Source organism: Diceros bicornis, chromosome 20 (assembly GCF_020826845.1).
Source record: "Diceros bicornis minor isolate mBicDic1 chromosome 20, mDicBic1.mat.cur, whole genome shotgun sequence".
Taxonomy (NCBI): domain Eukaryota; kingdom Metazoa; phylum Chordata; class Mammalia; order Perissodactyla; family Rhinocerotidae; genus Diceros; species Diceros bicornis.
This window is the reverse complement of record NC_080759.1, coordinates 26,697,408-26,723,183: the sequence shown is the minus strand read 5'-3', so window position 1 is coordinate 26,723,183 and position 25,776 is coordinate 26,697,408. Positions and strand designations below refer to the sequence as shown.

Here is a 25,776-nt window from a genome sequence, read left to right as displayed (position 1 = left end):
CGAAGCCCTTGACCAGTAGATCGGCCCAGAGCTCATGCTCAGAAGGCTGGTCTGAGAAGGACCTTTCTGTTACTTTTCTGAAAACCAAAAAAAGAGGAAAGTTAATTAGAATGTTATGAGGAGAAGATGATCTTTTTAAAGATCTTTCATATTCCTGGGGGACTGAAACCTAAAAGTATGGGCATTTAAAAAAATGATTGGAAAGATTATATAAAGGTACAAATGCTTTTTGAAAAACAGTGTGCTTGGCGTTGGACCTTTACTGGTTTATGTCCTGAGCTTCTGCGTGGGTCACCTGATGGTGTGTCTAGCTCCTGAAAGACTCGTGGAGCAGAAGTTGTTCCAAAGTTTTCCTTGAACGGATCCAAAGGGGATTAAGTCAAATGTCAGATGTTCTTCAGGCTGAATTCCTTTCATGAGATCCTCGTGGCTGTACTGAAGACCTGGCATGGATAAGAAGATTGAGAGAGGGACGTGGGCAGTTAGCTAGCTTCCAGTAGCAATCTTAAAGAGTTGATAAATTTTCATTCCTCCTAGGCACACATCGGTCAGTGAGCTTGAAAATACAATAACATTGTTCTTATGCAGATTGTACATGGAATAAAATATTTCTGTAGCCAGCTAGTTATTATGCTGCCTAATATTTTGTACCACATACTTGCACCATCATCTAGACCCCCTAGATTGGGTTGAGTGATGGGTTGATGGCTAGAATTTCACTTAGTGTAGGTAACTTCAGGGTAGAGCCCAGCTGACAGTCCCATTTTGTGTTGCTGTGCACACAAAGGAAAGCTCCCAACATTCCTGTCCAGCTCTTTGACTTTTGGGGCTACCATTAAAAAGTAAGGTAGACCTGCTGTCTGGTAATGTTCAGGCTGTGCTCATAAACTTTTCTGCTAAACTTTTTGAGACACAAGAGGTTTTCAGCATCCCTATTGTTCTGGAACCCTTTTAGAGACTTGAAATATTTAATCAGGAAGAGATGGAATCAGATTGAAAATCTGATTGGTAGATTAGGGAGGGGAGTGTTTGGGTGGGGTGAGAAGGAAGCATAGTGGTTTAGCACTGACTGTCTGTTAGGCAAATTTCACCTAAATTCCAGTGAGAATTAGGAGTACTGTGGAGCACATGCTAAGTCTACCCTGATAGAAACAACCTTTTCCATTAAATTCTTTCCTGATGACCATCTAATTAAAAAATCATAAGCATCCTAGGGTCATCCAGCTTTCCAGCTCTCCCTTTCCCCTCCTCAGGTGTTGCCCTTATTTTGTAACTGAACCATGGCTATTGGAAAGCCTGGGGTTTTGTTTAGTAATGATGACAGTATCTTGGACCACTCGAGTTCTCAGCATCATTAGATAAAGCCCATCTAAAGTGATCAGGATTGGATCATATTCCCCTGCATTACCTGTGCTAAGAAGTTTGCACTCCTTGGTAAGGTGTTCGTTGCCTTTCAGTTTCTAGTCCTGGTTTAGCTTTCAGGCCTCATGTTAGACTAATTTCTTACTCTCTGGGCCTGATTTCAGTCATGCTGGCTGCTATTATCTCCGCAAATAGGCCAAGGACCTTTAGGCCTTTGCACATATCGTTCCTTCTGTTTGGAATGCTGTCCCTGCCTTTCTCTGCCTTCTGAAATCCTACTCAACTCAGTTGCCACTTCCTCCATAGTTTCTGCCATCTCCTATTCAGTAGTAAACACTCCTTTTTCTGCATTCGTAGCACTTTGCCTGTGCCTCAGATTCCAGTGGTTCAGTCTCACTGCCCCTTAGTTGCCCTGTCTCCCGGTGCATGCACCAGGAGTGTTTGGTTTATCTGTCTCCTGGAGGGTACTTAGCATAGCGCTTTGTACATAACAGTGGCTCAGCAAATATTGCTAAGCTCATCATTCTGGGTGCCTTTCTTAGGTCTCGATTGGTACAATCCCTTTTATTTTTCCAGTGCTATCGAAGGAAAGAGAGAGAGAACTCTCTGTTGGCTCACTTTTGGATAGGAACACTGCAGAGGCTACTTCAAGACGGGGAACCTAGCTTTCTTAAATTTTCAAAACTAGGGCATTTGCCCAGTTTGCAATTTGAGGTGGTTAGCTAGACCTCATAGGAGACAGAGTTAGGAAGTAGTGGAAGGTCTGTTCAGGAGTTAGAAAGTGTCCTCTCAGCCAGGAAGGAAGATAATCATTGTTTGATTATAAATTATAATACCTTAGGCCATATATACTTGGACCTCTTTTAGGCACAATCCAGAACAGGGTAACAGTACTTCTTATTTTTATCTATACCAGTTAGGGTCTGTAGAATACACCCCTCAAAGGGCCCTTGTGGTAATTTTACATGACTCTGGAGAATTAAGAAGGGATGTTCTTCCATGAGACCAAACCTGAGAGATTTCAGAGTCTCCTGGAAAATCAGCATTGGTTCTCCATCTGGTACTGCCTGTCTCTTTGAATCCATCTTTCGCAAGGATTAGAAATATACTACAAAAGAACAACTTTCCACAGTAATTTTCAAACTTGATACAATGATATACTCTCCATTTGGGAAATTCCACAAGGATAATATTTTTTTTGTTTTGTTTTGTTTTTTCTTGCTGGGAGAGATTTGCCCTAAGCTCACATCTGTTGCCAAGCTTCCTCTTTTTTTTTTTTTTTCTCCCCAAAGCTCTGGTATGTAGTTGTATATTCTAGTTGTAAGTCCTTCTAGTTCTTCTATGTGAGCTGCTGCCACAGCATGGCTACCGACAGACGAGTGGTGTGGTTCCACATCTGGGAACCGAACCTGGGCTGCCAAAGCGGGGTGTGCCGAGCTTGAACCACTAGACCATCAGGATTGGCTCAAGGATAATATTGTTTTGATGACTATACAAAGTTTTCCCCTAAAGTAGAGGTTTATTTTTCAGATTGTTCTTTTCCTTCTTCTGTAAGCATTACGATCTTAAAGGACAAAACTACATAGATCAGTGATTTCCAACTTTTTTGGAATTATTTAACTTTTTTTAACTGACTAATCTGATTTATCTACCATTCTCCTCTCCTTTAAATGTATTGTATGATTTTTTGGAATTTTGTAATACTATTTCTACAAAGTTTCATGTGTTTTGAGAATTTTGAAGGACAGAGAGAAATACTTAAATGTTGCAACATCAAGGGTTGGCAACCACATGCTGTCTACACATTTCTTGGTAGCTTTCAACAAAGATAGGGCAACTTGTTATCAAGAGAAGGATGCCAAAATTACAGAGTTTTCCATGATCATTTTTCAGTCTTGACTTCTTAGAGTGTGTTTGAGCACAGTTATGAGTGACTTGGCTAAATTGAACAAATATTCTGTTAGGAAAATTTATGGCAGAGAATTATATTCTGGTTTGGTCTGTTATTTCTCCAAAAGTCTGTTGCAAGGTTGGGAAGCATTGTGCTCCCCTCTCTGACAGTCTCTGAGTTGAAAAGGATTGGGAGGCTGAGGCTGTCTCTGGTGAAGCAGCACCTGATAGAGTTACTGCTAACAACCAATACTTCCCACCATGTGCATTTCTGAATTTCCTTCTTTCCACTCTCCCTATACTTTCTTGTGCCTCAGTATTAGCTAGGGTGGTCTGGCTGCTATCACAAATTAACCTAAAAGTGTATAATGGCTCAGACATTATAGAAATTTGCTTCTTGCTCAGTTAACAGTAATGGGTGGTTGACACATTGGTGGGCAACTCTCCTTCACATGGTCATCTGCAGATTCGGGTATGACAGTATTGCCATCATCATTATGAGGCTATGAAGGTCACTCTGGGCACTCTCTCTATTCCAGCTTGCCAGAAGGGAAAGGGACACGGAGGAGTATGCATGGAAGGCCTCGAAGTGCCACACCTCACTCCTGCTCACATTTCTTTTGCTAGGAATTAGTCACATGGCTAAACTTCACTGTGAAGGAAGCTGGGAATTGTTGTCTAACTATGTGCCCAGGAATAAGAGAACATTGTATTAGTTTGCTAAGGCTGCTATAGCAAAATCCCACAGACTGGATGATTTATACAACAGAAATTTATTTTCTCACGTTCTGGAGGCTAGAAGGCCAAGGTCAAGGTGTCAGCAGGTTTGGTTTCTCTGGAGGCCTGTCTTCTTGGCTTGTGGATGGTCCCTGTCTTGCTGTGTTCTCATGTGGTCTTTGGTCCACATTTCCTCTTGATCTAAGTGCACCAGTCAGGTTGGATTAGGGCCCACCCCAGTGGCCTCATTTAACTTAACCACCTCTCTAAAGGCCCTGTCTCCAAATACAGTCACATTCTGAGGTACTGGTGCTTAGGGCTTTAACATATGAATTTTCAGAGGACACAATTTATCTCATCATAAACACGATTTTTTGTGAACACGATTTTTTGTGAGCAGCTAACAACCTCTTTCCTCTTCTCCACTTCGTAATTTTATTTGCTTATGTTTAATCCATTCATTGGGAATCAGATCATGGATTTACAGCCCTATAGTGTAGATTCAAATTCCAGTTCCACTGCTTATCAGCTGATGTGTCTCTCTGAACCTCAGATTCCTCATCTCTGAAAGGGGGTAAAAATTTCTATCTTGCAGAGTTGTTTTGAGGAATAGATTGAAGCAAAAACCCCGTGTAGGGCCTGGCATATAGAATAGTAGAACAATTCCCCTTTCTTCCATTGAGGATGCCAGGTCTTGCAGATGGTTCTCAGGACTGAAAAGCATATTGACTTTTGTAGTAGTAAGTCCAGACATTCTCAAGGATTGCGTGGAATGTTAAAGATCGTCCCTGAGATCATCAGGCTTATGGACATACTCATGAAGTTACAAAACCAGCATTCGTTAGATGCCCGTCTGGCATGGGTTTCCCTGGAGAGAAACGTAGCTTACTTGTTTTTTATCTTAATTTTCTGAAGATAGCCATTTCCTTAAGGCTTTTTTGTCAATTACCTCATTCTGACCTAAGTTGAATGACATGGGAAGTAAACAGTATTATTTCTATTTTAAAAAATTATCTTTTATTTTATGTTAACTAGTAAAATCAGAATGTATAATAAATATTCATTGCTTACTTTTATAGGGATTTTGGTAGCTTATGTACATCTAAACGTGTATCGAAGGGAACACAAAGAATGTTATAATTTATATAAGAATATTATATGTTTCCTTATTCGTGCTACCATTTAAGTCTGGTTACTTGTTTTCCTTTTTGGAGGATCCCCATAGCTTATAAAACCATGGTAAAATCTTGACTAATTTTGATTTTTATCTATACAGAATTTTGCAGCTTTGAGAGGTAAATTATTAAGCTAATCCTTAAAAAAGTTTTATAAACGTGTTCTTATTTTTAGGTTTCTTCTTTAAATAGATCTTTAAGGATTTCTCCAATCTGCTAAAATATGCTGTTGAGTAATCTTATTTTGTAATTATTACATTTAGAAATATCTCAAGGCATCAATTTATAAAAGCCAAGTATTTGCCAGCCTGACTTTCTCTCTGGTTCCTTATGCAAATAATTAATTATGCAGAGAAAATTTTTCTCTACTTCCAGAGATAGAACTCACATATAAAGTACTTTGCTTGACTATTTAAGCTTGGGTCAAAATCTCTTTGTGATCGTGACCACAGCTGCATATAGCCTCTCTAGCGGATAATAGAGATGGATGGGTTGCATTGGTACGTTGCTCTGTGCACCACTGGGCTGGCATAGATAGATGATCTATCTATCATTAGATAATAGATCAATGTTTAGTTAATGTTTAATGTTTAATAAATAATGTTTAGCAATTTCTTGCCACATCCTCTCTATTACATAATTAATGATCTCTTTTCCTCATGTATACATATATGTGTAAAAAATCTTTTGTCCTCGTCTGTAACATTTTTATAGCTCAAGGCCCAAAACTTTAGCCCCGTCTGTGATTTTGTAATTTCCCAAAGAGCCTTTGATATGTATCAATTAGGGTGCTTTGGGCTACCAGAAGCAGAAATTCCAATACAATCTGTCTTAAACAAGAAAGGAATTTCTTGGGTTATGTAACTGAGAAAAGTCCAGGTGTAACTGTGGATAGGTGTACGTCAGGGGAACTCTGCTGTACTCCTTTGTATTATGTTAGCTTCACCCTCCTCTTTGAGTTGGTTTCATTCTCAGTGGTAGAAGGCAGCAGCAGTTCATACAAGGTGAGGTCACTGGTAAGGTGATGAGATTATCCTTAGGCCAGCCAGGCTCGCCTGTGGAGCAGTTTCTGAGGTCATTTCTCCTGAAGGTCATGGACTGTGTGGAGAAAATGGAGTGGTGACAAGAGGAGGAAATGCATGCTGGGTAAACACCAACAATGCTCAGTGCAAAACTGTGTTCTTATCATGACGTCCCTTAATGTGTAAGTACTGTAGCTCAGAATGTCTTCACATGCTCTATTTTGCATTTAGTCAGTTATAGTATTGCATTACATTAAAAATTATCCTTGTCTTCCTAGTACTTGTTCATGAGAAATTTATTTTGGTTTGGATAAATATATTCTTTATATTATTAATTTCTTTGCTAGTATATTGTTAAATATCTCACATTCTTGTTAAAGCAGAAAGTTTTTCTTGAGCATATCTAATTTGACACCTTACAGGCCAGGAAATTAGGAATTTCCCCATCTGATTATATGCCATTGAATAATTCCAGTAAATAATGCTAAATGCTCTTTGGAGTCATTATAAAATTTTGTGGTAAACCCATTTCATCTTGGTGTTTTGTTGTTTCTAATGTTTTTAGTGGTTTCCTCTTAATTTCTTTCTTTCTTTCTTTTTTCTTTTTTAGTGTGATTAAAATTGTCTGTGAGGGCTTGATTCTTTTCCCAGGAAGATAGAATCTGAGAATTTATTGATTTTGGATGGTCATGTTAGGCCTGATTCATTCAGAGAGGTGTAATATGTTGCAAAACTTGCTGGTAAATCTTTAGCTGTTGGTATTTAGTTTAAGCTAAATCACTTCTTTTGAATTTTGTGTTGTAGAGAGGCCAATGATATGTTCTTTTGCTACATAGCAATAAATTGTTAAAGCTATTTTTAGAAATGAGTAATTTTTTTCTAGAAGTTTCTAATTTTAATACTTTTAAAACTGCATCTTAGTATTCATTTAATAAGAAAATACATGAGTATGAAGAGATAGTATGAATTTAGTTACATTTAAGAATGAATTTGTATGAATCACAGCCATACACACATACATCTAGAAACAGGGCACATGTATGAGGCATTTCTTCAGTCTACAGTCAATTCTTGGTACACACAGAGATTGAAGGATACCTTATACTAATCTATGGCACCCCTACTCACCCCAAATAATGGCCAACCAATTGGGAAACTCTATAATTAAGATTTTTAGATGAATGCTTTTAAATACCTTAGCTATTCTAGTAATAAAACTGTTCACTCATCTTGGAATGCAGACTCTTTCAGTCCTAACTTATTAGAACTCAGAGCTATAAGTAAAATTTTCCTTCTCCATCTAGCCTGCACATGGTAGACACTAAATAAGTATTAGTTGAGTCAATGAAGGAATGACTATTTAAATGATGGCTGTGAGTGCATGATTTCCTACCATTGTCTTGCAAAAGTATGGAAATAAACTCCCAACTGGGAAGGAACTGAGTAATCTTACCAGGGAACTTCATGTCCATGAACCAGAAGGAACCAAGAAAAATTTCATGAAGTTGGACATCATGGCAAGTCTTGCAGCCACAGTCTGTCTAGTGCCAGGAAATATTTTTTAAAAAATTTTCTCTCCTTGTTAATTTTTTCTACCAAAGTGATTTTTTTTTTTTCTAGGGGGGTGGTTTGAGGAAATGTAACACTCTTGGTCTTTTTGTGTATCTCATCTTTTGTAGATAAATGATAAAATTAGCAGAAATGAGTAGTCAAAAGGGGAAAGCCCAATGTGCCTCTAAAAAAAATGCCTCTTACCTGCCTTCTTTTATTGACTCCTCTGCCTTCTACAGTTGTGCCTGGAAATACCTGATATGCTCATTTGATCTTTTATCCTTGTAGCTAGGATCTTTAACATGTGTCTCTGGGATATATGGTGCAGCTCTTTATAGTTGAAGGATTTGCATTAAACATTGGATATATTGTTTTCTATGTTATATATTGTATAAAATCTGTACGTCTTCCTATTTGTCATCCATCTTTAGTTATGTCTCTGTCTCCCTTAGAAGTGTTTTGACATATACTTTGAAAGGCTGTCCTAACTGTGTAGCTTCACTTGCTATAGCAGGGAGGGCAGATGACTTTGAGTGGAGCCTTTTCAACTGGAAAGTAAATGGGTTGATCTAATGCCATTTCTAAGTTATTCTGATTCTTCGACTACAACTTTTTTTCTTGTTGTTGAGGAAGATTCTCCCTGACCTAACATCTGTGCCAGTCTTCCTCTATTTTGTATGTGGGTCACCGCCACAGCATGGCCACTGACGAGTGGTGTAGGTCTGCACCCGGAAACCAAACTCGGGCCGCCAAAGCGGAGTGCACCGAACTTAACCACTAGGCCATGGGGATGGCCCTCTACTACAGCTTTTTATTTTTTTTGTGAGGAAGATCAGCCCTGGGCTAACATCCATGCTAATCCTCCTCTTTTTGCTGAGGAAGACCAGCTCTGAGCTAACGTCTATTGCCAATCCTCCTCCTTTTTTTTTCCCCCAAAGCCCCAGTAGATAGTTGTATGTCATAGTTGCACATCCTTCTAGTTGCTGTATGTGGGACGTGGCCTCAGCATGGCCGGTACAACAGCTTTTTAATCCATGTCCTCATCTCATCGGAGAAACTGGCTATGATTATTCAGGAATACTTTATTTATTTACTTTTTAAAAAAAAAATGGTGTGTGACTTTTGTTGGAAATGCAGTAAAGTACAAAGTAGAAAATAAAGATCATCCGTGATCCTCTACTTAGTGATAAATACAATTAACATTTTACCATTTTCTCTCACCCTTTTTTCTGTGCGTTTTTATCATGCTGAGATCAAGATAGAATGCCTTTCTTATTTCCCCATTTAATATTATATCATAAGTTTTTCCCCTTAATATAATATGATGAGTCATTAAGAACTGTTTGCAGGGCTGGCCTCGTGGTGTAGTGGTTAAGTTCGCATGCTCTGCTTTTGTGGCCTGGGGTTCCCGGGTTCGGATCCCGGGTGCAGACCTATGCACCGCTTATCAAGCCATGCTGAGGCCGGCGTCCCACATATAAAGTAGAGGAGGATAGGCACAGATGTTAGCCCAGGGCCACTCTTCCTCAGCAAAAAGAGGAGGATTGGCAACAGATGTTAGCTCAGGGCTAATCTTCCTCACAAAAGGAAAAAAAAAAAGAACTCTTTGTAAATATATTTTAATAATTTTGTAGAATTTTTTTTTGTTTGTACCATATTTTAACTCTTCCCTCAAAGTTGGTCTTTTCATTTATTTCCAGTTTTTGACTGTTAAAAATAATGCTCTAGGGCCGGCTCTGTGACCTGGTGGTTAAGTTCGGCGCACTCTGCTTTAGCAGCCCAGGTTTGCAGGCTCGGATCCTGGGCACGGACCTGCACCACTCATCGGCCAAGCTGTGGTGGCAACCCACATACAAAATAGAGAAAGATTGGCATGGATGTTAGCTCAGGGTGAATCTTCCTCAGCAAAAAGAAAAAAAAAATAATGCTCTAACATTTTTTCTGCATAATTTCTGTGGCTAAATCTTCATTTCTTGCCCCAGGATTAACCAAATCTTAGAAGTAGAATTACTGGATGAATGGATGTCAACATTTTTGACCAATTGATACGTGCTTGATAAACTATGCTTTCCTGAAAGATTGTGCAGTTCATAATCTCATCAATAGATTGTCCATCTAATTGTTTCATTTCAACATTATTATGATTTTTTGACTCTTTTGGTTTGAGAGGCAAAAGAAAGTATCTCACTTTTTGTACTCACATTTCTTTGATTCTTAGTGAGGGTGAACATTTTTTTTTTTTTGATTGTCACTGTTTCTCTTTGAATTGACTGTTTGTATTTATTCATTTATCTATTAGGATGTTAGTGTTTTGCTTTTTATAAAATTTCTGTGAGCTTTTTATTATATTAATATTTTGTCATTTTTTTTGAAGATTGTAATATATATATATGTTTTTCATATTTAGATCTGTTGATGCTTTCTGTGTAATTTTCCCTGTTGCTTTAAGTTTGGGAAGTACTTTTTTATCCAAAGACTAGAGAGATATTCACTAAGGTTTTCTTTTTTCTTTTTCTTTATGGGTTGGCTCTCTTCTTTTATAATTAATTCTGATCTATAGAGTTTAGAGTTTAGTTTGAAATATAATATTAGGTTTGGGTAGATTTTTTTCCCCCTAATACCTAACTAATCACCTTAATCCTTTTGTTCCTTCCTTTTTGTGATGCCACATTTATCATACATTTGTGTCATTGTAGGCCGTCAGGGTAAGATAGTATTTTGAAATTGCCTTCTCCATCTTTCCCTCTCGTGACCTGTTCTTTTGAGGATTTGCTCATTTGGAGCTTTTAGGTACTACTCTGCTCCTCTTTTGGCTCTATTTTTTCCCTTCTGTTTTCAATTTTAATTTCTGCACTTTCCAGAATTTTCAAAAAATTGATCCACATGTGAGTGCTTGAAGGCAACTGCACTGTTACATTCATCATTGTATTCCCTGTAGCCCTGATTAAATTCTTAAATTATAAAATTAAAACAAGCTCTTATAGAAAATTTGGGAGAGAAGGAAAAGCACAAAGAAGAAAATAAATTATTCTTAGTTTTACCACTCAAAGATATCCTGGTATTGTTAAATGCTATACAATAGAGAATTTCCTAGAAACTATATAGTATATGTAATATTTTATGTATGTGTATATATATGAAACATTCATATATATAAACGTATATATAAACTTATATATATAAACATATATATAACATATAGGTAAACTTTTTTTACAGAATAGGAGCATCCTATACATACTATTTTGTTGTGTGCTTTTTACTTATAATAAGTCCATGTCTTTTAAATATTCCTCTGTGACTTAAGTAAATTTTTTTAACTTACCCTCAAGTAAATTTTCCAAACATAGCCTCCAGTCATTTGACTGTACACTAAATCAGTTACTCTGTGTGAAAGAATATGCTGTCCTTTCAAAAGTGATTGAATTTCAGAGTGATAATATAGACAGAACACTTGTTATCTCTGTTAAGATGAAAATGTGTATGTGTGTGTTTAAACTTGTGTTAGCCACTACATAATTGTTTTGTGAAGGTTGAAGGAGTAGAATCAAGGAGGACAAATAGGTCACACATCGGATGTTTTCAGGGAGCCTAAATGGTTTGGCCACTTGATGTCTTGTAAAGTGGGTAACATTACTATTCAGGGACTGATCTTTAGCTATAGATATCTCAGAAGAAAGAAGGAATCCAGAATTTCCAGGGCAGGAGAAATTAGTTAGATGCCAAATCAAATTTTTGAGGTTGATGGTCGTAAAGTTGGTACAATTAGAAGTCAAAGGGGGTGGGCCTGGATCCGAATGGATATAGCCAAAAGAGTAGTTTAAGGTTTATCAAAAGATAAGACTGGAGGGTACAAGTAAGGTGGGAGGAAAAGCTAAATCAAGATGCTGGTTAATAGAGAAGAAGCTCTGGACCAGAGAGAGGGGAGGGTGATGACAGTAAACACCTGGAAAGTATAGGATAGCACTTTACATTTGCCGCCTTATATGGTTGCAGCCATATGATCCATAGCTTTAAATTATTGCAGAACTGAGCAACATGACTTTATTTTGGGAAGACTCCTCAGATGTATGTGGTTTTCATCCCCAAATTCTCCTGCTTGAGTGAAGTTTAGTTAAATATTCAAGATACCTTTGTTGGACTATGGTGGGGAGGGAAGGAGAAAGGAATACTTCCAGAGAATTTTGGGAAGTGGTGAAACTACCAGGATTTCAGAGTGTTGTCTTTAGGGAAAATATCTCCTCATTCTTGCTCTTTCATGGAGACTCAGAAGAGAGAACCAGAGGTCATCTAACAAACCATGTAGCAGCTAGCTCAGTGTGGCTGGAGTGGAAGGTCCAGTGGGACAGTAATGAGACGGATGTTAGAAAGAGCACTTCAACCTAGGAGGAAGGCCTTCAGGATTAGGAGGCTTGGGATTGAACTTTATCTTGGAAGTATAAAGTTTGCATCATAAAAGAAGGTAGTACTATATAAAGACTCACTTGTATATTTACAACTTTTTTATTCCACATGTACTACAAATAAAGGTTATTTTTCTTTTTTGAATCACATGTATTCCAATCAAGTGGATTGGAATAACAGATTATTGCAAGTTTTATTTTTAATTGATTTCCGTTTATAAAATTGACAGTGTTAATTCACTAAAATTCTATAAACATAGTTGAAAATTTTCAAGAGAAGAGATAAAGACAACTAGGCTATTAACTCTCGCTTTCCTACTACCAATTTCACAACTTTATTTCCTTTTTTGTTTTGGCTTAGCTATTTACATTGTTTTATGAAACTTGAACGTGATAATATACCACAGTGTGGGGCCCCCTTGAACATATTGATGTGTGTTAGCTTAAAAAATCCTTATGTTTGGGGCTTTATCTTCTGTGTAAGAATTAGTGAACTGCTTAAAACACATTATGAATTTAATTTTTATTTATTTATTTATTTATTTTTCCCCCCAAAACCCCAGTAGATAGTTGTATGTCATAGCTGCACATCCTTCTAGTTGCTGTATGTGGGATGTGGCCTCAGCATGGCCAGAGAAGTGGTGCATTGGTGCGCGCCCGGGATCCGAACCCGGGCCACCAGCGGCAGAGCGCGCGCACTTAACCACTAAGCCACGGGGCCGGTCCCCGCACATTATGAATTTAAAATGTGAAATATCTCATGAGGAGAACGTGTACCACGAGAACAGAGGAGACCTTTTCTGTTTATCTATGAGTATATTCCCAGCAGCAGGCATAGGGCTTGACTTGCCAGAGGAACACAATAAATAGTTGTTGAGTGGCAGTAATAGCATATGAGTGATCCCTAAGACTTTGGTGTTGTAGTAGCCCACTGTTTTCATTTCATGGCCCTTCCCTGTCTCTCCTTGAAGTCATCCTGTATTAAGTTAAGGTACGTTAATATAATGTTAGGAAAACCTGGTGACGTTTGTTAAGATGATTGGAATATTCTGTTTTGTAATGCATAAATTACTGTTGACTATTCCCTTGACATTTGTGATCTTCATGAGTTGTCCAATTTGGGTGCAATTTGGGTCCAATTCCAGTTTCTTTAATAGCTTGTTATTGTGCATTTCTAAAAAAACAAGTAAAACATTGATCTCTTCATGAGCGGTACTGGATATAAGCTAGTTGAGAAGAGCACTGCTAACTGAGATTTCCGTGCCAAGCAAATGGCAAGGAATTTCTTGCCTTTCTTGCTAGCTAAATGGCTCCCTGCTGCACACTGGCTTTTCAGGTCACACTCATCATATTTCTTCCGTAGAAGAGTGACCAATCTCACTTGTGTTATGGACCTTAGGATATCTTGGAAGAGTTAAAATTTGAGATGTTAAATTCCTGAATACCCAGAGACTACTGTAATAATTAGAATATAGAGTTTTAAAAAATTATAATATATCCTTTTCTCTCTAATTTTATTAGGTAAAAAAGCTCCAGTTTTATTTAGTAAAGAAATGATTGAGTCAATGAAGGAAGGTTCAGTTGTTGTGGATTTAGCTGCTGAGGCTGGCGGAAACTTTGAAACCACTAAGCCAGGAGAACTTTATGTTCATAAGGTATAGCAAAAAGCTTCTTCTATCTGTGAACCAATTTTTACATCTTTAGTGATTTGTTAGAGGGTGTTTATTCCTTTAAATATTTAGAGAAACTGAAGCCTAAAATTTTTTAAAATTAAAAATAGGCACGTGTAAAGCTTTTTTTGAAATATATATTTGTTTGTGAGTATGTTTGTATATTTATAAAGATATAAAATTTAAGAACTTAGCCTTGACTCTGAATGAGAATTGTCCTAGGAAGAATGTGAGCATACGGTAATAGACCTTTCTGACTGTACTTTTGTTCATTTAGGGAGTTACTCACATAGGCTTCACAGACCTTCCCAGCCGAATGGCCACTCAGGCCAGCACCCTGTATTCCAACAACATCACCAAGCTCCTAAAGGCTATCAGCCCTGATAAAGAGAACTTTTATTTTGAAGTGAAAGATGACTTTGACTTTGGTACAATGGGTCATGTCATTAGAGGAACTGTAGTGATGAAGGTAAGTAAAGAGATCTGGTCTTTTCTGTGTTTGTAATGTAAATTTGTTTTAGGATTTCTGTTCATGGAAGAGTTCTATTTTGGAATTAATGTATATTCTGATAAAGTATTGATGTGTTGGGCTTATGCCAATAAAATTTTTAAAAAAATGCAGAACGATTTAAAGAAAAATATTGCAAAGACTTACATACACACGACTCGCCTAAAATATGCATTGCTTTTGAAAAACAGAAACAAACAAAAAACCCGAATTGAATAAAGTAAACATTAAATGTTCCCCCCACCTATCTGCTTTTAAGGGTTTGATCTGCATTCTTCCATATATGTTCCATAGACATACAATTATATACCTATGCGTGAATACGTAACACAAACGTTATATATTGATATACGTTATATATTTATGTAAAATAAGCTATAAATTATATGAATTTATATATTTATTTAAAATTATTTTTAAAGAACAGTTTTTTTTCCAACACTGTAGCTATCTTCTGTGTTTCTGAAATACTGGATTCACTTTAAAAAAATGCTATTTTTCTAATCTCTGTTAGGACGGTGCAGTGATTTTCCCCGCTCCCACACCAAAAAATATTCCTCAAGGTGCCCCGGTAAAACAGAAGACGGTGGCTGAGCTGGAAGCTGAAAAAGCAGCTACTATTACACCCTTCAGGAAGACAATGACCACGGCTTCAGCATATACAGCAGGTGAGGGTCCCATTTATTAGGATCTAGTCCTGATTATTTGAATTTTGTAAGGAACGTACTAATTGTCAGAATTAGGAAATGAAATGCTGTTGTCCTTCTTTGGTTTCCATTAGGAACTGGGCCTGATAGAAGTGATTTCTCGTAAACATGTTACTTTTCCCACCTCTGTAGAACTGGAGACTGCACATTGATTGCCTACCCTAAGAGATACAGGCACTGCTAAATACTGCAGTGAATATGTGTGAAACAGTATACAGTGTTAATACTTTTCCTTTTATAGTAAAAACATTTTAAATATAATCGTTAATATTTTATCTGCATCAAATATGTTGAGTAGTGATGTACATGAGATTGTGTTGGTGTTAAGTGCATATAAATGTGGTTATTTATTTTTTTGTGTGGTTTATAAAACATCAGTTGTGACCGTCTGCACAGTGGGGTAAGACTGGGGAACCAGATGTTTGAGTTAAAGAATAAACACTAGGATACAGTTATAGCCTTTGAACATTTGGCTAGCATTCTAAGTTATTCACCTAGTAAAAAAATTCAATTTAAAAATTTTTGTCTCTTTCTTTACAATTTAACATAAATTCTTTGTTTTTTAATTCATATTCATTACAACACTAAAGAATTATTATAAAATAGTGATAAATATTTATTCTGGCTATGAATTATTAGAATCTGAAATATGGATATTTGATTTTAAATTGGTTTCTGTTTCATAGAATGAATTAAAAATATTTAGATCTGCTTAGAGCAAAAACAAAAACCAAACAAAAGCAAACTATAAAGAATTAAGGATGATCACCAGGCACACAGAATTCTTGTAGCCTCAGCAGTCTCCAAATTCCCATGTGAGTCCAGATGTTTTAAAGCTAAATATGTAACTCTCCTTGAATAAAGAGCAAGTCTCAGCAAAATGATTGAAAAAGTCTCTAGTTGTGAACATTGTGAATAGATGGGCCAGTGTCTCTATTTGCACTTACTTGTTAAAGAAAAAAAAGAAACTACATTATTGTATTGTACATGGAGAGTATTATTGGTAGGATTGTAAATTTCCATTTCTCTTTGAGATTCATAAGGAAATGTAGTGAGGCATGTGTGATAATTTATTTTTCTAAGTTTCTCTTATGTTTGTTAAGTCAAAGTTTATATCAATGGCATATTCTAGTGAATAAAAGGATGGCCATATATATATATATTACCTTGAACCTTTATAATAAAAACCAGTATTTTGCTTGTTATATATGTTAGGAATCTATTTGAATAACATTCTTCCAGGAATGTGATTTGCTTTTTTCCCCTTTTCTTTCTTTTTTCTCTTCCTTTCTCTTTTTTCTCTGTTATACAGATTATAGAAATAGCACATTTGACATTATTGAATGTATTATAGAAAAGGTATTAGTTGATTAAATAGTTGATAAGAAAACCTTCAGATGTGTTATTTCTGTCTTAGAGACCCAACACAATGTACTGAGTGTTTTGATAATTTAGTGTTTCTTGACTAACGTGGTCATTTAGTGAGTGCTAGGCATGGTGCTAAATAAATGTTTCACATGCCTTAGCTCATTTATTCCTTACAAGAACTCAATGAGGTGGGCATACTATTATTTTCTTTTTCCAGATGCGGACAGAGAGGGTTAATTTTATAAATGAGGATGCTATAGCACAGAGGGGTCAAGTAACTTGCCTGAGATTACACAGCTAGCAAGCAGCAGAGTCACGATTTGAACTAGGCAGTCTGGCTTAAGAAAATGTATTCTTAACTACAACTCTACATGGCTTATCTAATGTTAAACTGGAACACAAAACAATATTTTATCTAATCCTCCTTAGATGGTTAACAAGCCATTTGTTGGAACCCTGGAAATCTTATATGTGGGTAGGAAAATATAAATTAAAATTACAGTCTTATTGAATAATTTAAAGTAAAATTAATGTCAATTCCTAGATATTCTAGCTGTACCACTTATAAAGAAATAGTTCATATCAAGGAAAAAAAGTACCTTATTCAGGATAGTTAAATTTCAGTTCCCTGGTTGCCCACTATCATTCTGTTTTTACTGACCACTAGGTAACCCTTTCTTCTGTTGCAGAAGAGCCATCCACATGTTTGCTATTAGGAAAGGTGATAATTAAAGATGTGTGTTCAGAGCTGACTGTATTCTGCACATTCTTAATTTAATTTGTATTTTTTTCCTTTTCTTTGTAAAATCCTGTTTGCTGACTTGGTGTTGAGGCTGGAGCTGACTGCCCTGGCCAGCAGTCCAGTCCAGATTCAGGAGCAATTGCAAAACTTCTGTCCCGGGTGGGTGGAAGCCATGTGTTTTGGGGAGGTGCTGGAGTGAATGAAATCCTTCCTACTCTTTTAAAATCCCTCTTCCTCCGCCAAATCTGAGAATGACGTGAAATTGGCCTCACAAAAGTCCTGTCTGACAAAGGTTGCATCTTACCCAAGTAGAACATGCTTTGGTAGATTCTCTATAGGCCTATACTTCTGGAATAAAAATAGTTGTATAAACACATGTGGCATTGTCAATGTAAGTTAAAACAGCAAGCTACACAGAGCAAAATGTGCAAATTGTTACCAAGGTGACTCATAAATTTTACTAGATCTTTACAATTTATTTTATTTTGGGGAGTGGTGGTCGAGAAGTTGAGTTTTGTTCACAATACCTTTGACCCCCTTTACCCCCTGCTCCTAATCGTGAAATGTCTAAAAAAATCTCCTATTGGCAAAGGTGTGGAATTTAAAAGCATTGATTATTCCACATGTTTGTGTGTGTGTGCTTTTAGTCTTCCTGAGATAATTGGGTGCTAACTCACACTCTTTCCTCTCTTTCTTCAGGTCTCATTGGGATGCTAGGTTTGGGCGTTGCTTCTCCCAATTTAGCCTTCTCCCAGATGGTGACCACTTTTGGCTTGGCCGGCATTGTGGGCTACCACACCGTCTGGGGAGTGACCCCCGCTCTCCACTCACCACTGATGTCTGTGACTAATGCAATCTCAGGTTTGTTCTTCTCTTGTTTTCCCTCTTCTTAGGTTTTCATGGGCTTATTCAACTCCAGGAGTGCTTTCAATGAGGTTTATAAAGTCTGTGTTTTCAGTTGTATGGCTTGGCATCTCAGATGGTGCTTGTGGTGACTTGGGCCCCCAGAGGGTGCAGGGGTGGGGTTGGAAGTGTCAGAGGCTGAGGGAGTAAATGTCAGGCCTTTGGGCTGTCCCCATTTCAAGCATTGCAGAGCCACTGTTATTTCTTTCAGTTATGATTCCTTTTAAAGAAAGGATTCCTCTGATAAAATTTGGAAACCAGTGTTTCACAGAATCATAGTTGCAACATCCTTTAGGGGATCTTTTTAGATTTGGCTAGACATTCAGCCTAGCAAGTCTACAATAGGTCACACTGTGAAGCTCATGGGACAGGAAGCACAGCTGGCCAGCAGGGCAGCATCAGGTGTTTCTCTTTGGTGTGACACGTCTTCATAGCGGCCTACGCGGCAGTCCACACAGCTGCCTAGGAGCTGTGCTCTTTGGCCCCCAGCAATGGCTCAGATCTGAGGAATGAGACCCACATTGGAGAGATGTGGCAGCTGCCCTGGCTTGGAAGCCTCATGGCCCTAGGGGGCATTTCTTATAACGTTGTCATAGGTGTAGCTTCCAGGATCTCCTCAGGGAACATGTCCAATGCCAGGAAGTACTGTGCTCAGGAAAGCCCAAAGCTATGGCTTCACCGTCGTATATTTATAGTTCATACATAGTTCCTTCCAGTTCAGGTGCAGTTTATCCACCAGAGATCCCTTTTTACCATAAGCAGTGTTGTCTAATAACATTATTGATTTTATCAGGGGAACAGAGCTGGAATGTTAAAGGAAGGTCAAGTTCTTATGCAAAAGGAGAAATAGTGTTGTTAACCCTTTTCCCACACTAGTATTCAGTGAGAGTGGTGTGTAAGAGCTTTCTCCTCTATGAATCGGTGCGTGTAGGTCCTTCGGTGCTGACATTTGGTTTGGTGGTGTCGCTATAATGTATTGATGCTTTCTTCCCAGGGTTGACTGCAGTTGGTGGGATGGCGCTGATGGGAGGACATTTGTTTCCTTCCACAACTCCTCAGGGCCTTGCTGCTCTTGCTACGTTCATATCCTCAGTCAACATAGCAGGTACAATGGCCGTGAAGGAACCCAGAGTGCTATTTTTAATGGAGACATAAGAAGCAAATGTAAATCGATATAAAATAGACATTCTGATTTTAAGAATTTGTGCCTTTAAAACATGTTTCACTCAGACCATAAATGCTTTCTGTGAAGGAACATTATTCTGCCCATCTGTAGTTTTTAGAAACTCTTTTGATAAAAACCACCCCCCAAGGCCCCAAACCAAACAAATAAAATGATGTCTTGCTGCAAGTTAACTGGAAAGTTAGTGAATGCATGGTTTTGAATGAAGGTGACTTAGAGCTATCACCATAACATCTCTAAATGAGTATAATTTTAGATAAAATTTTAACTTTTTGCCTTATCCTAGCCTGTGTTTGTTCTTGAAAATTGAAAGCCTATCACATCACTTGTGTACTAAACTTATTTGATGCCGTTTTGTAGCTAAAAATTCTTTAGTGTGTCCAAGAAACCTGGTGCCTGTTGATATGGTATTTCTTTCTTTTATCATTTGTTATAGGGTTTAACAAACAAAATAACTTATTAGAAAAAAATACTGGCCTTTGATCTTTTGCCTTCCCAGGCTGTTTGAATGACTATTTGTTTTTAGTCATGCAGAAATATTTGGTTCCGCACTCTGACAGCAAGTTTTCTTTTTGAATACAGAGTTTTCTTACCCCCTTAGATGGAACTGGCTTGAATAATAGAATAACTTTTAATTTTGGGGTTCTAAAATGTTACTTAGCCAGCCCTGGTGGTCTAGTGGTTAAGATTCAACACTCTCACCACTGTGGTCCGGGTTCATTTCCCAGTCAGGGAACTATACCACCTGTCTGTCGGTTATCATTCTGTGGCGACTGCATGTTGCTCTGATGCTGAAAGCTGTGCCACTGGTATTTCAAATACCAGCAGGGTCACCCATGGTGGAGAGGTTTCAGTGGAGCTTCCAGATTAAGACTGACTAGGAAGAAGGACCTGGCCACCCACTTCCAAAAAATTTGGCCGTGAAAACCCTATGAGTAGCAGCGGAGCATTGTCTGTTATAGTGCCAGAAGGTGAGAGGATGGCGCAAAAAGACCAGGCAGGGTTCTGCTCTGCTGTTCACAGGGTCACTAGGAGTCGGAATCAACTTGACTGCACTAACAACAAAAAATGTCACTTAAAATTATATTTATTCCTAGATGATAAAGATGTGCTTAAACTAGAAAAATTGTAACACTTTAAGAAATCATGTTGCTCGATGAGATTAACCTCTTTCTATTTTATATTTATTTTGATGAGGTGGCTTTCTGGTGACGCAGAGAATGCTGGACATGTTCAAACGTCCCACTGATCCCCCAGAATACAATTACGTATACCTGCTCCCTGCTGGTACCTTTGTTGGAGGATATTTAGCTGCTCTCTACAGTGGTTATAACATTGAACAAGTAAGAGGCTCTTTTGAAAGTTTTTATTTTTGCAACTATGTTTTCTTCCCAATTAGCTTTAACATTATCATTACCAAAATTCAAACTCTACCAAGCAAATACAACAATAACTCTAGAAGCATCTTCATCAAATAAAGCATTCCCATCCCCTAAGGATCAGGACCCTGGATTGTAGAGACAGATTTGCCTGCTAATGGTGTAAATGTGAATTTACTTGTTTGCTCTAAGTTTTTCTACATGTAAAAAGAGTCGAGAAGGTTACTAGTATCCTTTTTATGTACTTGGCTGGATTGTTGTAAGGATACAATGAAATAATTAGTAAAAAATTTGAAAAATTTCTCTTATTAAATACTATTAGTCCTTTTCCTACATACTTTCTTCCCCTATAAAGCCAGTGCATCATCTCTTTTTACCGGGTGATGTTACACCAATTCATTTAAAAAAGATAGTTTAAAAATGAATGCTATATAGAAAAACAGAAATGATCGTTTAACTTTGCAAATTCCATGTCTAAATATAATTATAATAGAGACTCAACTTTGTTCTGATTTCAGTATTTTCCATTTCTTTTCAATGACTGTCGCTACATTGTACCCTCTCTGACAGCAGAAAAATCATGTCTCTCTTGGTTTCTGCTGTTTCCAACATGTAGTATTTGTTGATATATTTGATGAACAAAATCTTTTTGGAGAAGAGTTGGAGTGGTGAGTCAGAGAAACCCATGTCTAAATCCTAGATTTGCTATTTAATGATCATTTAACCTTGGAAAAATTATGTAACCTCTTTAAGTTTTGATTTTCTCTTTTGTAAAATGAGGATGATGAGTCTTTCCTCCTGTGAATCTCATGAGACTGAATTACAGCATAAGTAAAGTGTACAGCATGGTCCCGGGTATTACCAACATCAGGAGTTGGCTCCTGTATAGCATTTGGTCAGGTCTAGATCCCATAATAACTCCATTTAAATTTAGGTACTTTTTATGTGCATTTGTGCATGCTATCAAATCCAGAAGAAACCAATTTACATAAATTTTGTAATTGCAAGTACAATTTAAAGGATTTAATATGTTAATATTCCTAATGGATAGGAAAATATATTGAAATAATAAAAGAAGAGCTCATCTTGGTTCTTCTATTGTCTGAATTTAAAATTGTCCTTAGAGAATCGCGTTTCCTCAAGAGAGGTCTCCCTAAGCTAACAGACAGAAAGTTTTGATAGCCTCTCTCTCTCTCTTCCCTTTCCTTTGAAAAGATCATGTACCTGGCCTCAGGTCTGTGCTGTGTTGGTGCCCTGGCCGGCCTTTCCACCCAGGGAACAGCTCGTCTTGGCAATGCATTGGGCATGATTGGGGTGGCTGGAGGCCTGGCAGCCACCCTCGGAGCCCTAAAACCAAGCCCCGAATTGTTAGCTCAGATGTCTGGAGCAATGGCTTTGGGCGGTACCATTGGTAAGCACTTGTGGGTTTCTGCCTTTATGTGACCCCGTGCCTATTTTTTAGCCCACTCTTTTGAGTTAAGTTGTTGGACTTAACTCAAGGTTAAATGTTTTAAAATATTTGTATTTGAATGACAATTATACCAACTGTGATGACTTTTCACCAAAACAAAATAATAAATTATATTAGAAGCAAAGTTAATAATACTATTTATAACTTTCTAATTTATTTATTAGATTTTATGGTTTATGCTCTTGAGGTTATCCATCTTTATTGCATCTGTATGGTAGAAACATTATGTAATGGTGGGCTACTGTACATCTCTTCCCAACTCCCTATTTAATGATGTCACATTGGTAGCTTGAAATCAGCCATGGTAGTTGTATTTACATGATGGAAATCAGCAAACCCTACAAATCTGGTTTCATTTATTGTTTTGGTTGTCCAGACCTAAGAAAGTGGAGAAAATGTTAATAATGCAGCTTAAACTTAAAAGTGTGTTGTGTCTATAGCCATTTCCTTGTGGATAGCACAAAAAGTTGAGCAAAGATTCTTCCAGTATTTGAAAAGTGTTACCAGATTCAGTGAAGTCATTACTCACATGGTTGACAATGAGTGAAGTTCTCACATACATCTAATTATTTCACTTTTGTCTTACTTGTTAATGTAAACAAAAATATCAACCAACATTCATATGGGAACTATACTCGTTCATCCATTGCAAACACTAGCCTGGCTACAGGTACAAAAGTTTGGCAAAAATCAGCAAAAGCATTCTGTGAAAATCGGTTGCCTATATGGAATTTACAATAAAGAGTATTGCATATTTTATTATTATATGAAAATTGTGTACTACATACCTTTTTATCAGTAAAAACTCCTGTACATATTAACACACACGCATTTTTATCCCGAGGAGCTGGTGGTTAGATGTTTACCAGTACAACATTAGCTGTAGGTCTCCTTTTGTACATCCACAGGAAAGCTTGGAGTCCCTTCTTGACAGTCCCTAGAAAGGCACTTAAGGAAAATGCCTGGGCTGTGGGTTCACGGAAGGAAAACATTTAGACATGATTTTAGCAAACATTCTGAGCCCCACTCCTTCTATAGCACCTACCTTGAGCCATGCAACTCCCTCAGAGTCTCCTAATTTGGACATTTACTACTCAGATATTTGCATTTCTTTATCGTTGGACTTGGTTCTCGCCCATCCGCCTGAAAACCTAGGCCTTCTTCATATTCCAGGTGTTTCTTGTGTGTTCAGGAGCAAGTGTTGGCTTATGGAGGAGAGGGCCTGGGTTATTCATGCAGTGGAGAGAGTTTAAGGAATTTAATTGGAGCTTTAAGTAATGTGAAATCGCAGGAGGCCGGGGGAGTGTTCGAACGTCGCAAAGGGCAGAGACACATGTTGATGCTGTGTGTTTGGGTTCTCTGGACTTGGGCCTTGGTTAGTTTTGTTGAGAAAACCTGCTATTTGAATGGGTGTATGTAGCCAGTGTCCTTACCTTCTGCATAGGCCCTATAGAGTATATTTAGCCCATACTAGGCAGCAGATGAATATTTATTGGTGACAATGATGGAAAGAAACCCTTAAGTGTGGTTTTTATTGTGGTTACTTCTCAAAGGTCTGTCGAGTTTTGATTTCTCTTTGACTTTCATTTCCCGACAGGATTGACAATTGCCAAACGCATCCAGATTTCAGATTTACCTCAGTTAGTTGCTGCTTTCCACAGTTTAGTGGGCTTGGCAGCTGTGCTTACTTGCATAGCTGAGTACATTATAGAATATCCTCATTTTGCTATGGATGCAACAGCAAATCTCACCAAGATCGTGGCCTACCTTGGTACTTACATCGGTGGTGTCACATTTAGCGGGTCTCTTGTTGCCTATGGAAAATTGCAGGGTAAGTGATTCAACATTACATACAGGTAAATATCTATTGTTTAGGGGGTTTAAAGGTATTTCAATTTCAGAAAATAGCTTAACAGTACAACCTGTTAAGTGAAGAGTATTTGTATAACACTCAGAAATATATAAAAGTTTTTTTCTCTCCATCAAGATGACTTCCCTTTATTGATCCTTACAAATCTCATAAAACTTTGAAGCTATTTCTTCTGCGGACGGCTAGTGGAGGAGACTAGTGTGCAGAAATTTGTGCAGAGGGACTAGTTGATATTTGATAATGCATATGAACAAAATAACATTTTCATAATCCTTGGTAAGGGATGCTGTGTAGAGTTCACAGAAATAAACTGTGTGCATTTCCCAGAATCAGAAAGAAGCTTATCGAATAGATTTGTGCAATTAGTATACCATACTTATTTTGAAAACAAATACACATTTTAGATATCTATCCTGGCAACTTTTGTGACTGCTAAAGCCAATCATGCAAATAGAAGTGGAGGGGAAAAAAAAAACCTACATGGGGGCTTTCAGTGTTTTCATGAAAAAGTGAGTCTCTACAGAAACTAGTTTGTGATTTGAAAATCTGGTGTTGCCTCTCAGTAATCAACTCATTAAAATTAAATGAGGAACTTCCACAAAACTTAAAAATCACAAAAGAACTGCAAGCCTAAAACATTTTTGTCTCATGCTTTGTCTTTAGAAACAACTAGCAAACCAGGACTCTTTTCCCTTCGGCTTAGTTGATGGAATCAGAAATGTTAATGTGCTAGGACTCTGTTTTGAAGTTTTAAATAAATAAAACCACACTTAACTTCTATATTGGTCATACAGGAAAAAAAAAATCACTTTTCAAGATCCCATGACAAAGAGTAAAGAAATTGTTGTGTGACCAAAGTAGAGAAAAGAGTCATTAAGTTGAGCCATACTTTTCCAACTTCTGTTAATATTTGTTGTGTGTGAGAACTCTAATTTGCTTTTATGTTTCAGTATCTGGTTATATAAAGTGATATTTTAAATACCATGTTTTTATTCTAATATTACATTTTGGTAGTTTAAGATTAAATGGCACACTTAAGAGTGTGTGTGAGGGGGTGTCTTATGACGTGTTCTAGGTTCTGACTACCGTGTGCTTGGTCCTAGGTATCCTGAAATCTGCCCCTCTCCTGCTCCCTGGGAGGCACTTACTCAATGCAGGCCTGCTGGCTGCTAGTGTAGGTGGAGTAATCCCATACATGATGGACCCCAGCTTTACCACCGGCATTACCTGTCTGGGCTCTGTGTCAGCTCTCTCTACTATCATGGTAAGAAGTCAGAGATGGAAAGCACATACTTAGTGAGGAACTGGGATTTTTTTGTTAGATTACAGTCTAATCATATTTCTATCTTTTCAAGACCCCTGATGGAATAAAAATGTTTTTAAATGATGTTATATATTCATCTTTTTAGAATCTGGAAAATGTAGAAAAGTGTAAGAAGAAAATCACTCTTTCTCTCCACTTAATTATTCCTTTCAAAGTTGTCAATTCCAAGTCAATTTTATTCATTAGGTGCCTCCTGTGTGACAAGCCCTACAAAATAGTGCTTTGGGTTTATTCAGTAAGTGTCAGATAGTCCTGGCCCATTAGTTGCACTCACATTCATTGGAAGCTATGACACCAAATCAAATAATTGTGTAAAATGAAATGCAGTTAATAAACCCTGTGTGTTCAGTGAGGGAGTTCAGTGAAGCCTTTCATGGTAGGTTTGGTCCTCCTGTTCCTCTCTAATTTTTGCATTTAGTATATTGATACATGCAGTATTCTTTAGTTGTTTATATGTTACAATTTAGCATTTTATTATATCAGTGTATGATGCTATTGCATACAACTCTGTTATTCACTGATTGCTTCATG

General features: G+C 37.5%; 1 protein-coding gene across 4 annotated transcripts in view; it reads left to right on the top strand.

Moving 5' to 3' along the window:
• NNT (nicotinamide nucleotide transhydrogenase) overlaps window positions 1-25,776 on the top strand; it is an 86,106-nt gene that overhangs the window by 27,648 nt on the left and 32,682 nt on the right. For all 4 annotated transcript variants that reach the window (XM_058564119.1, XM_058564117.1, XM_058564120.1 and 1 more), the window contains exons 8-16: window positions 13,642-13,775; window positions 14,068-14,259; window positions 14,813-14,966; window positions 17,815-17,976; window positions 19,013-19,123; window positions 20,399-20,544; window positions 21,796-21,991; window positions 23,649-23,882; window positions 25,025-25,185. In XM_058564119.1, the coding sequence (XP_058420102.1) occupies window positions 13,642-13,775; window positions 14,068-14,259; window positions 14,813-14,966; window positions 17,815-17,976; window positions 19,013-19,123; window positions 20,399-20,544; window positions 21,796-21,991; window positions 23,649-23,882; window positions 25,025-25,185 (1,490 nt within the window). The remainder of the gene's footprint in view (window positions 1-13,641; window positions 13,776-14,067; window positions 14,260-14,812; window positions 14,967-17,814; window positions 17,977-19,012; window positions 19,124-20,398; window positions 20,545-21,795; window positions 21,992-23,648; window positions 23,883-25,024; window positions 25,186-25,776) is intronic.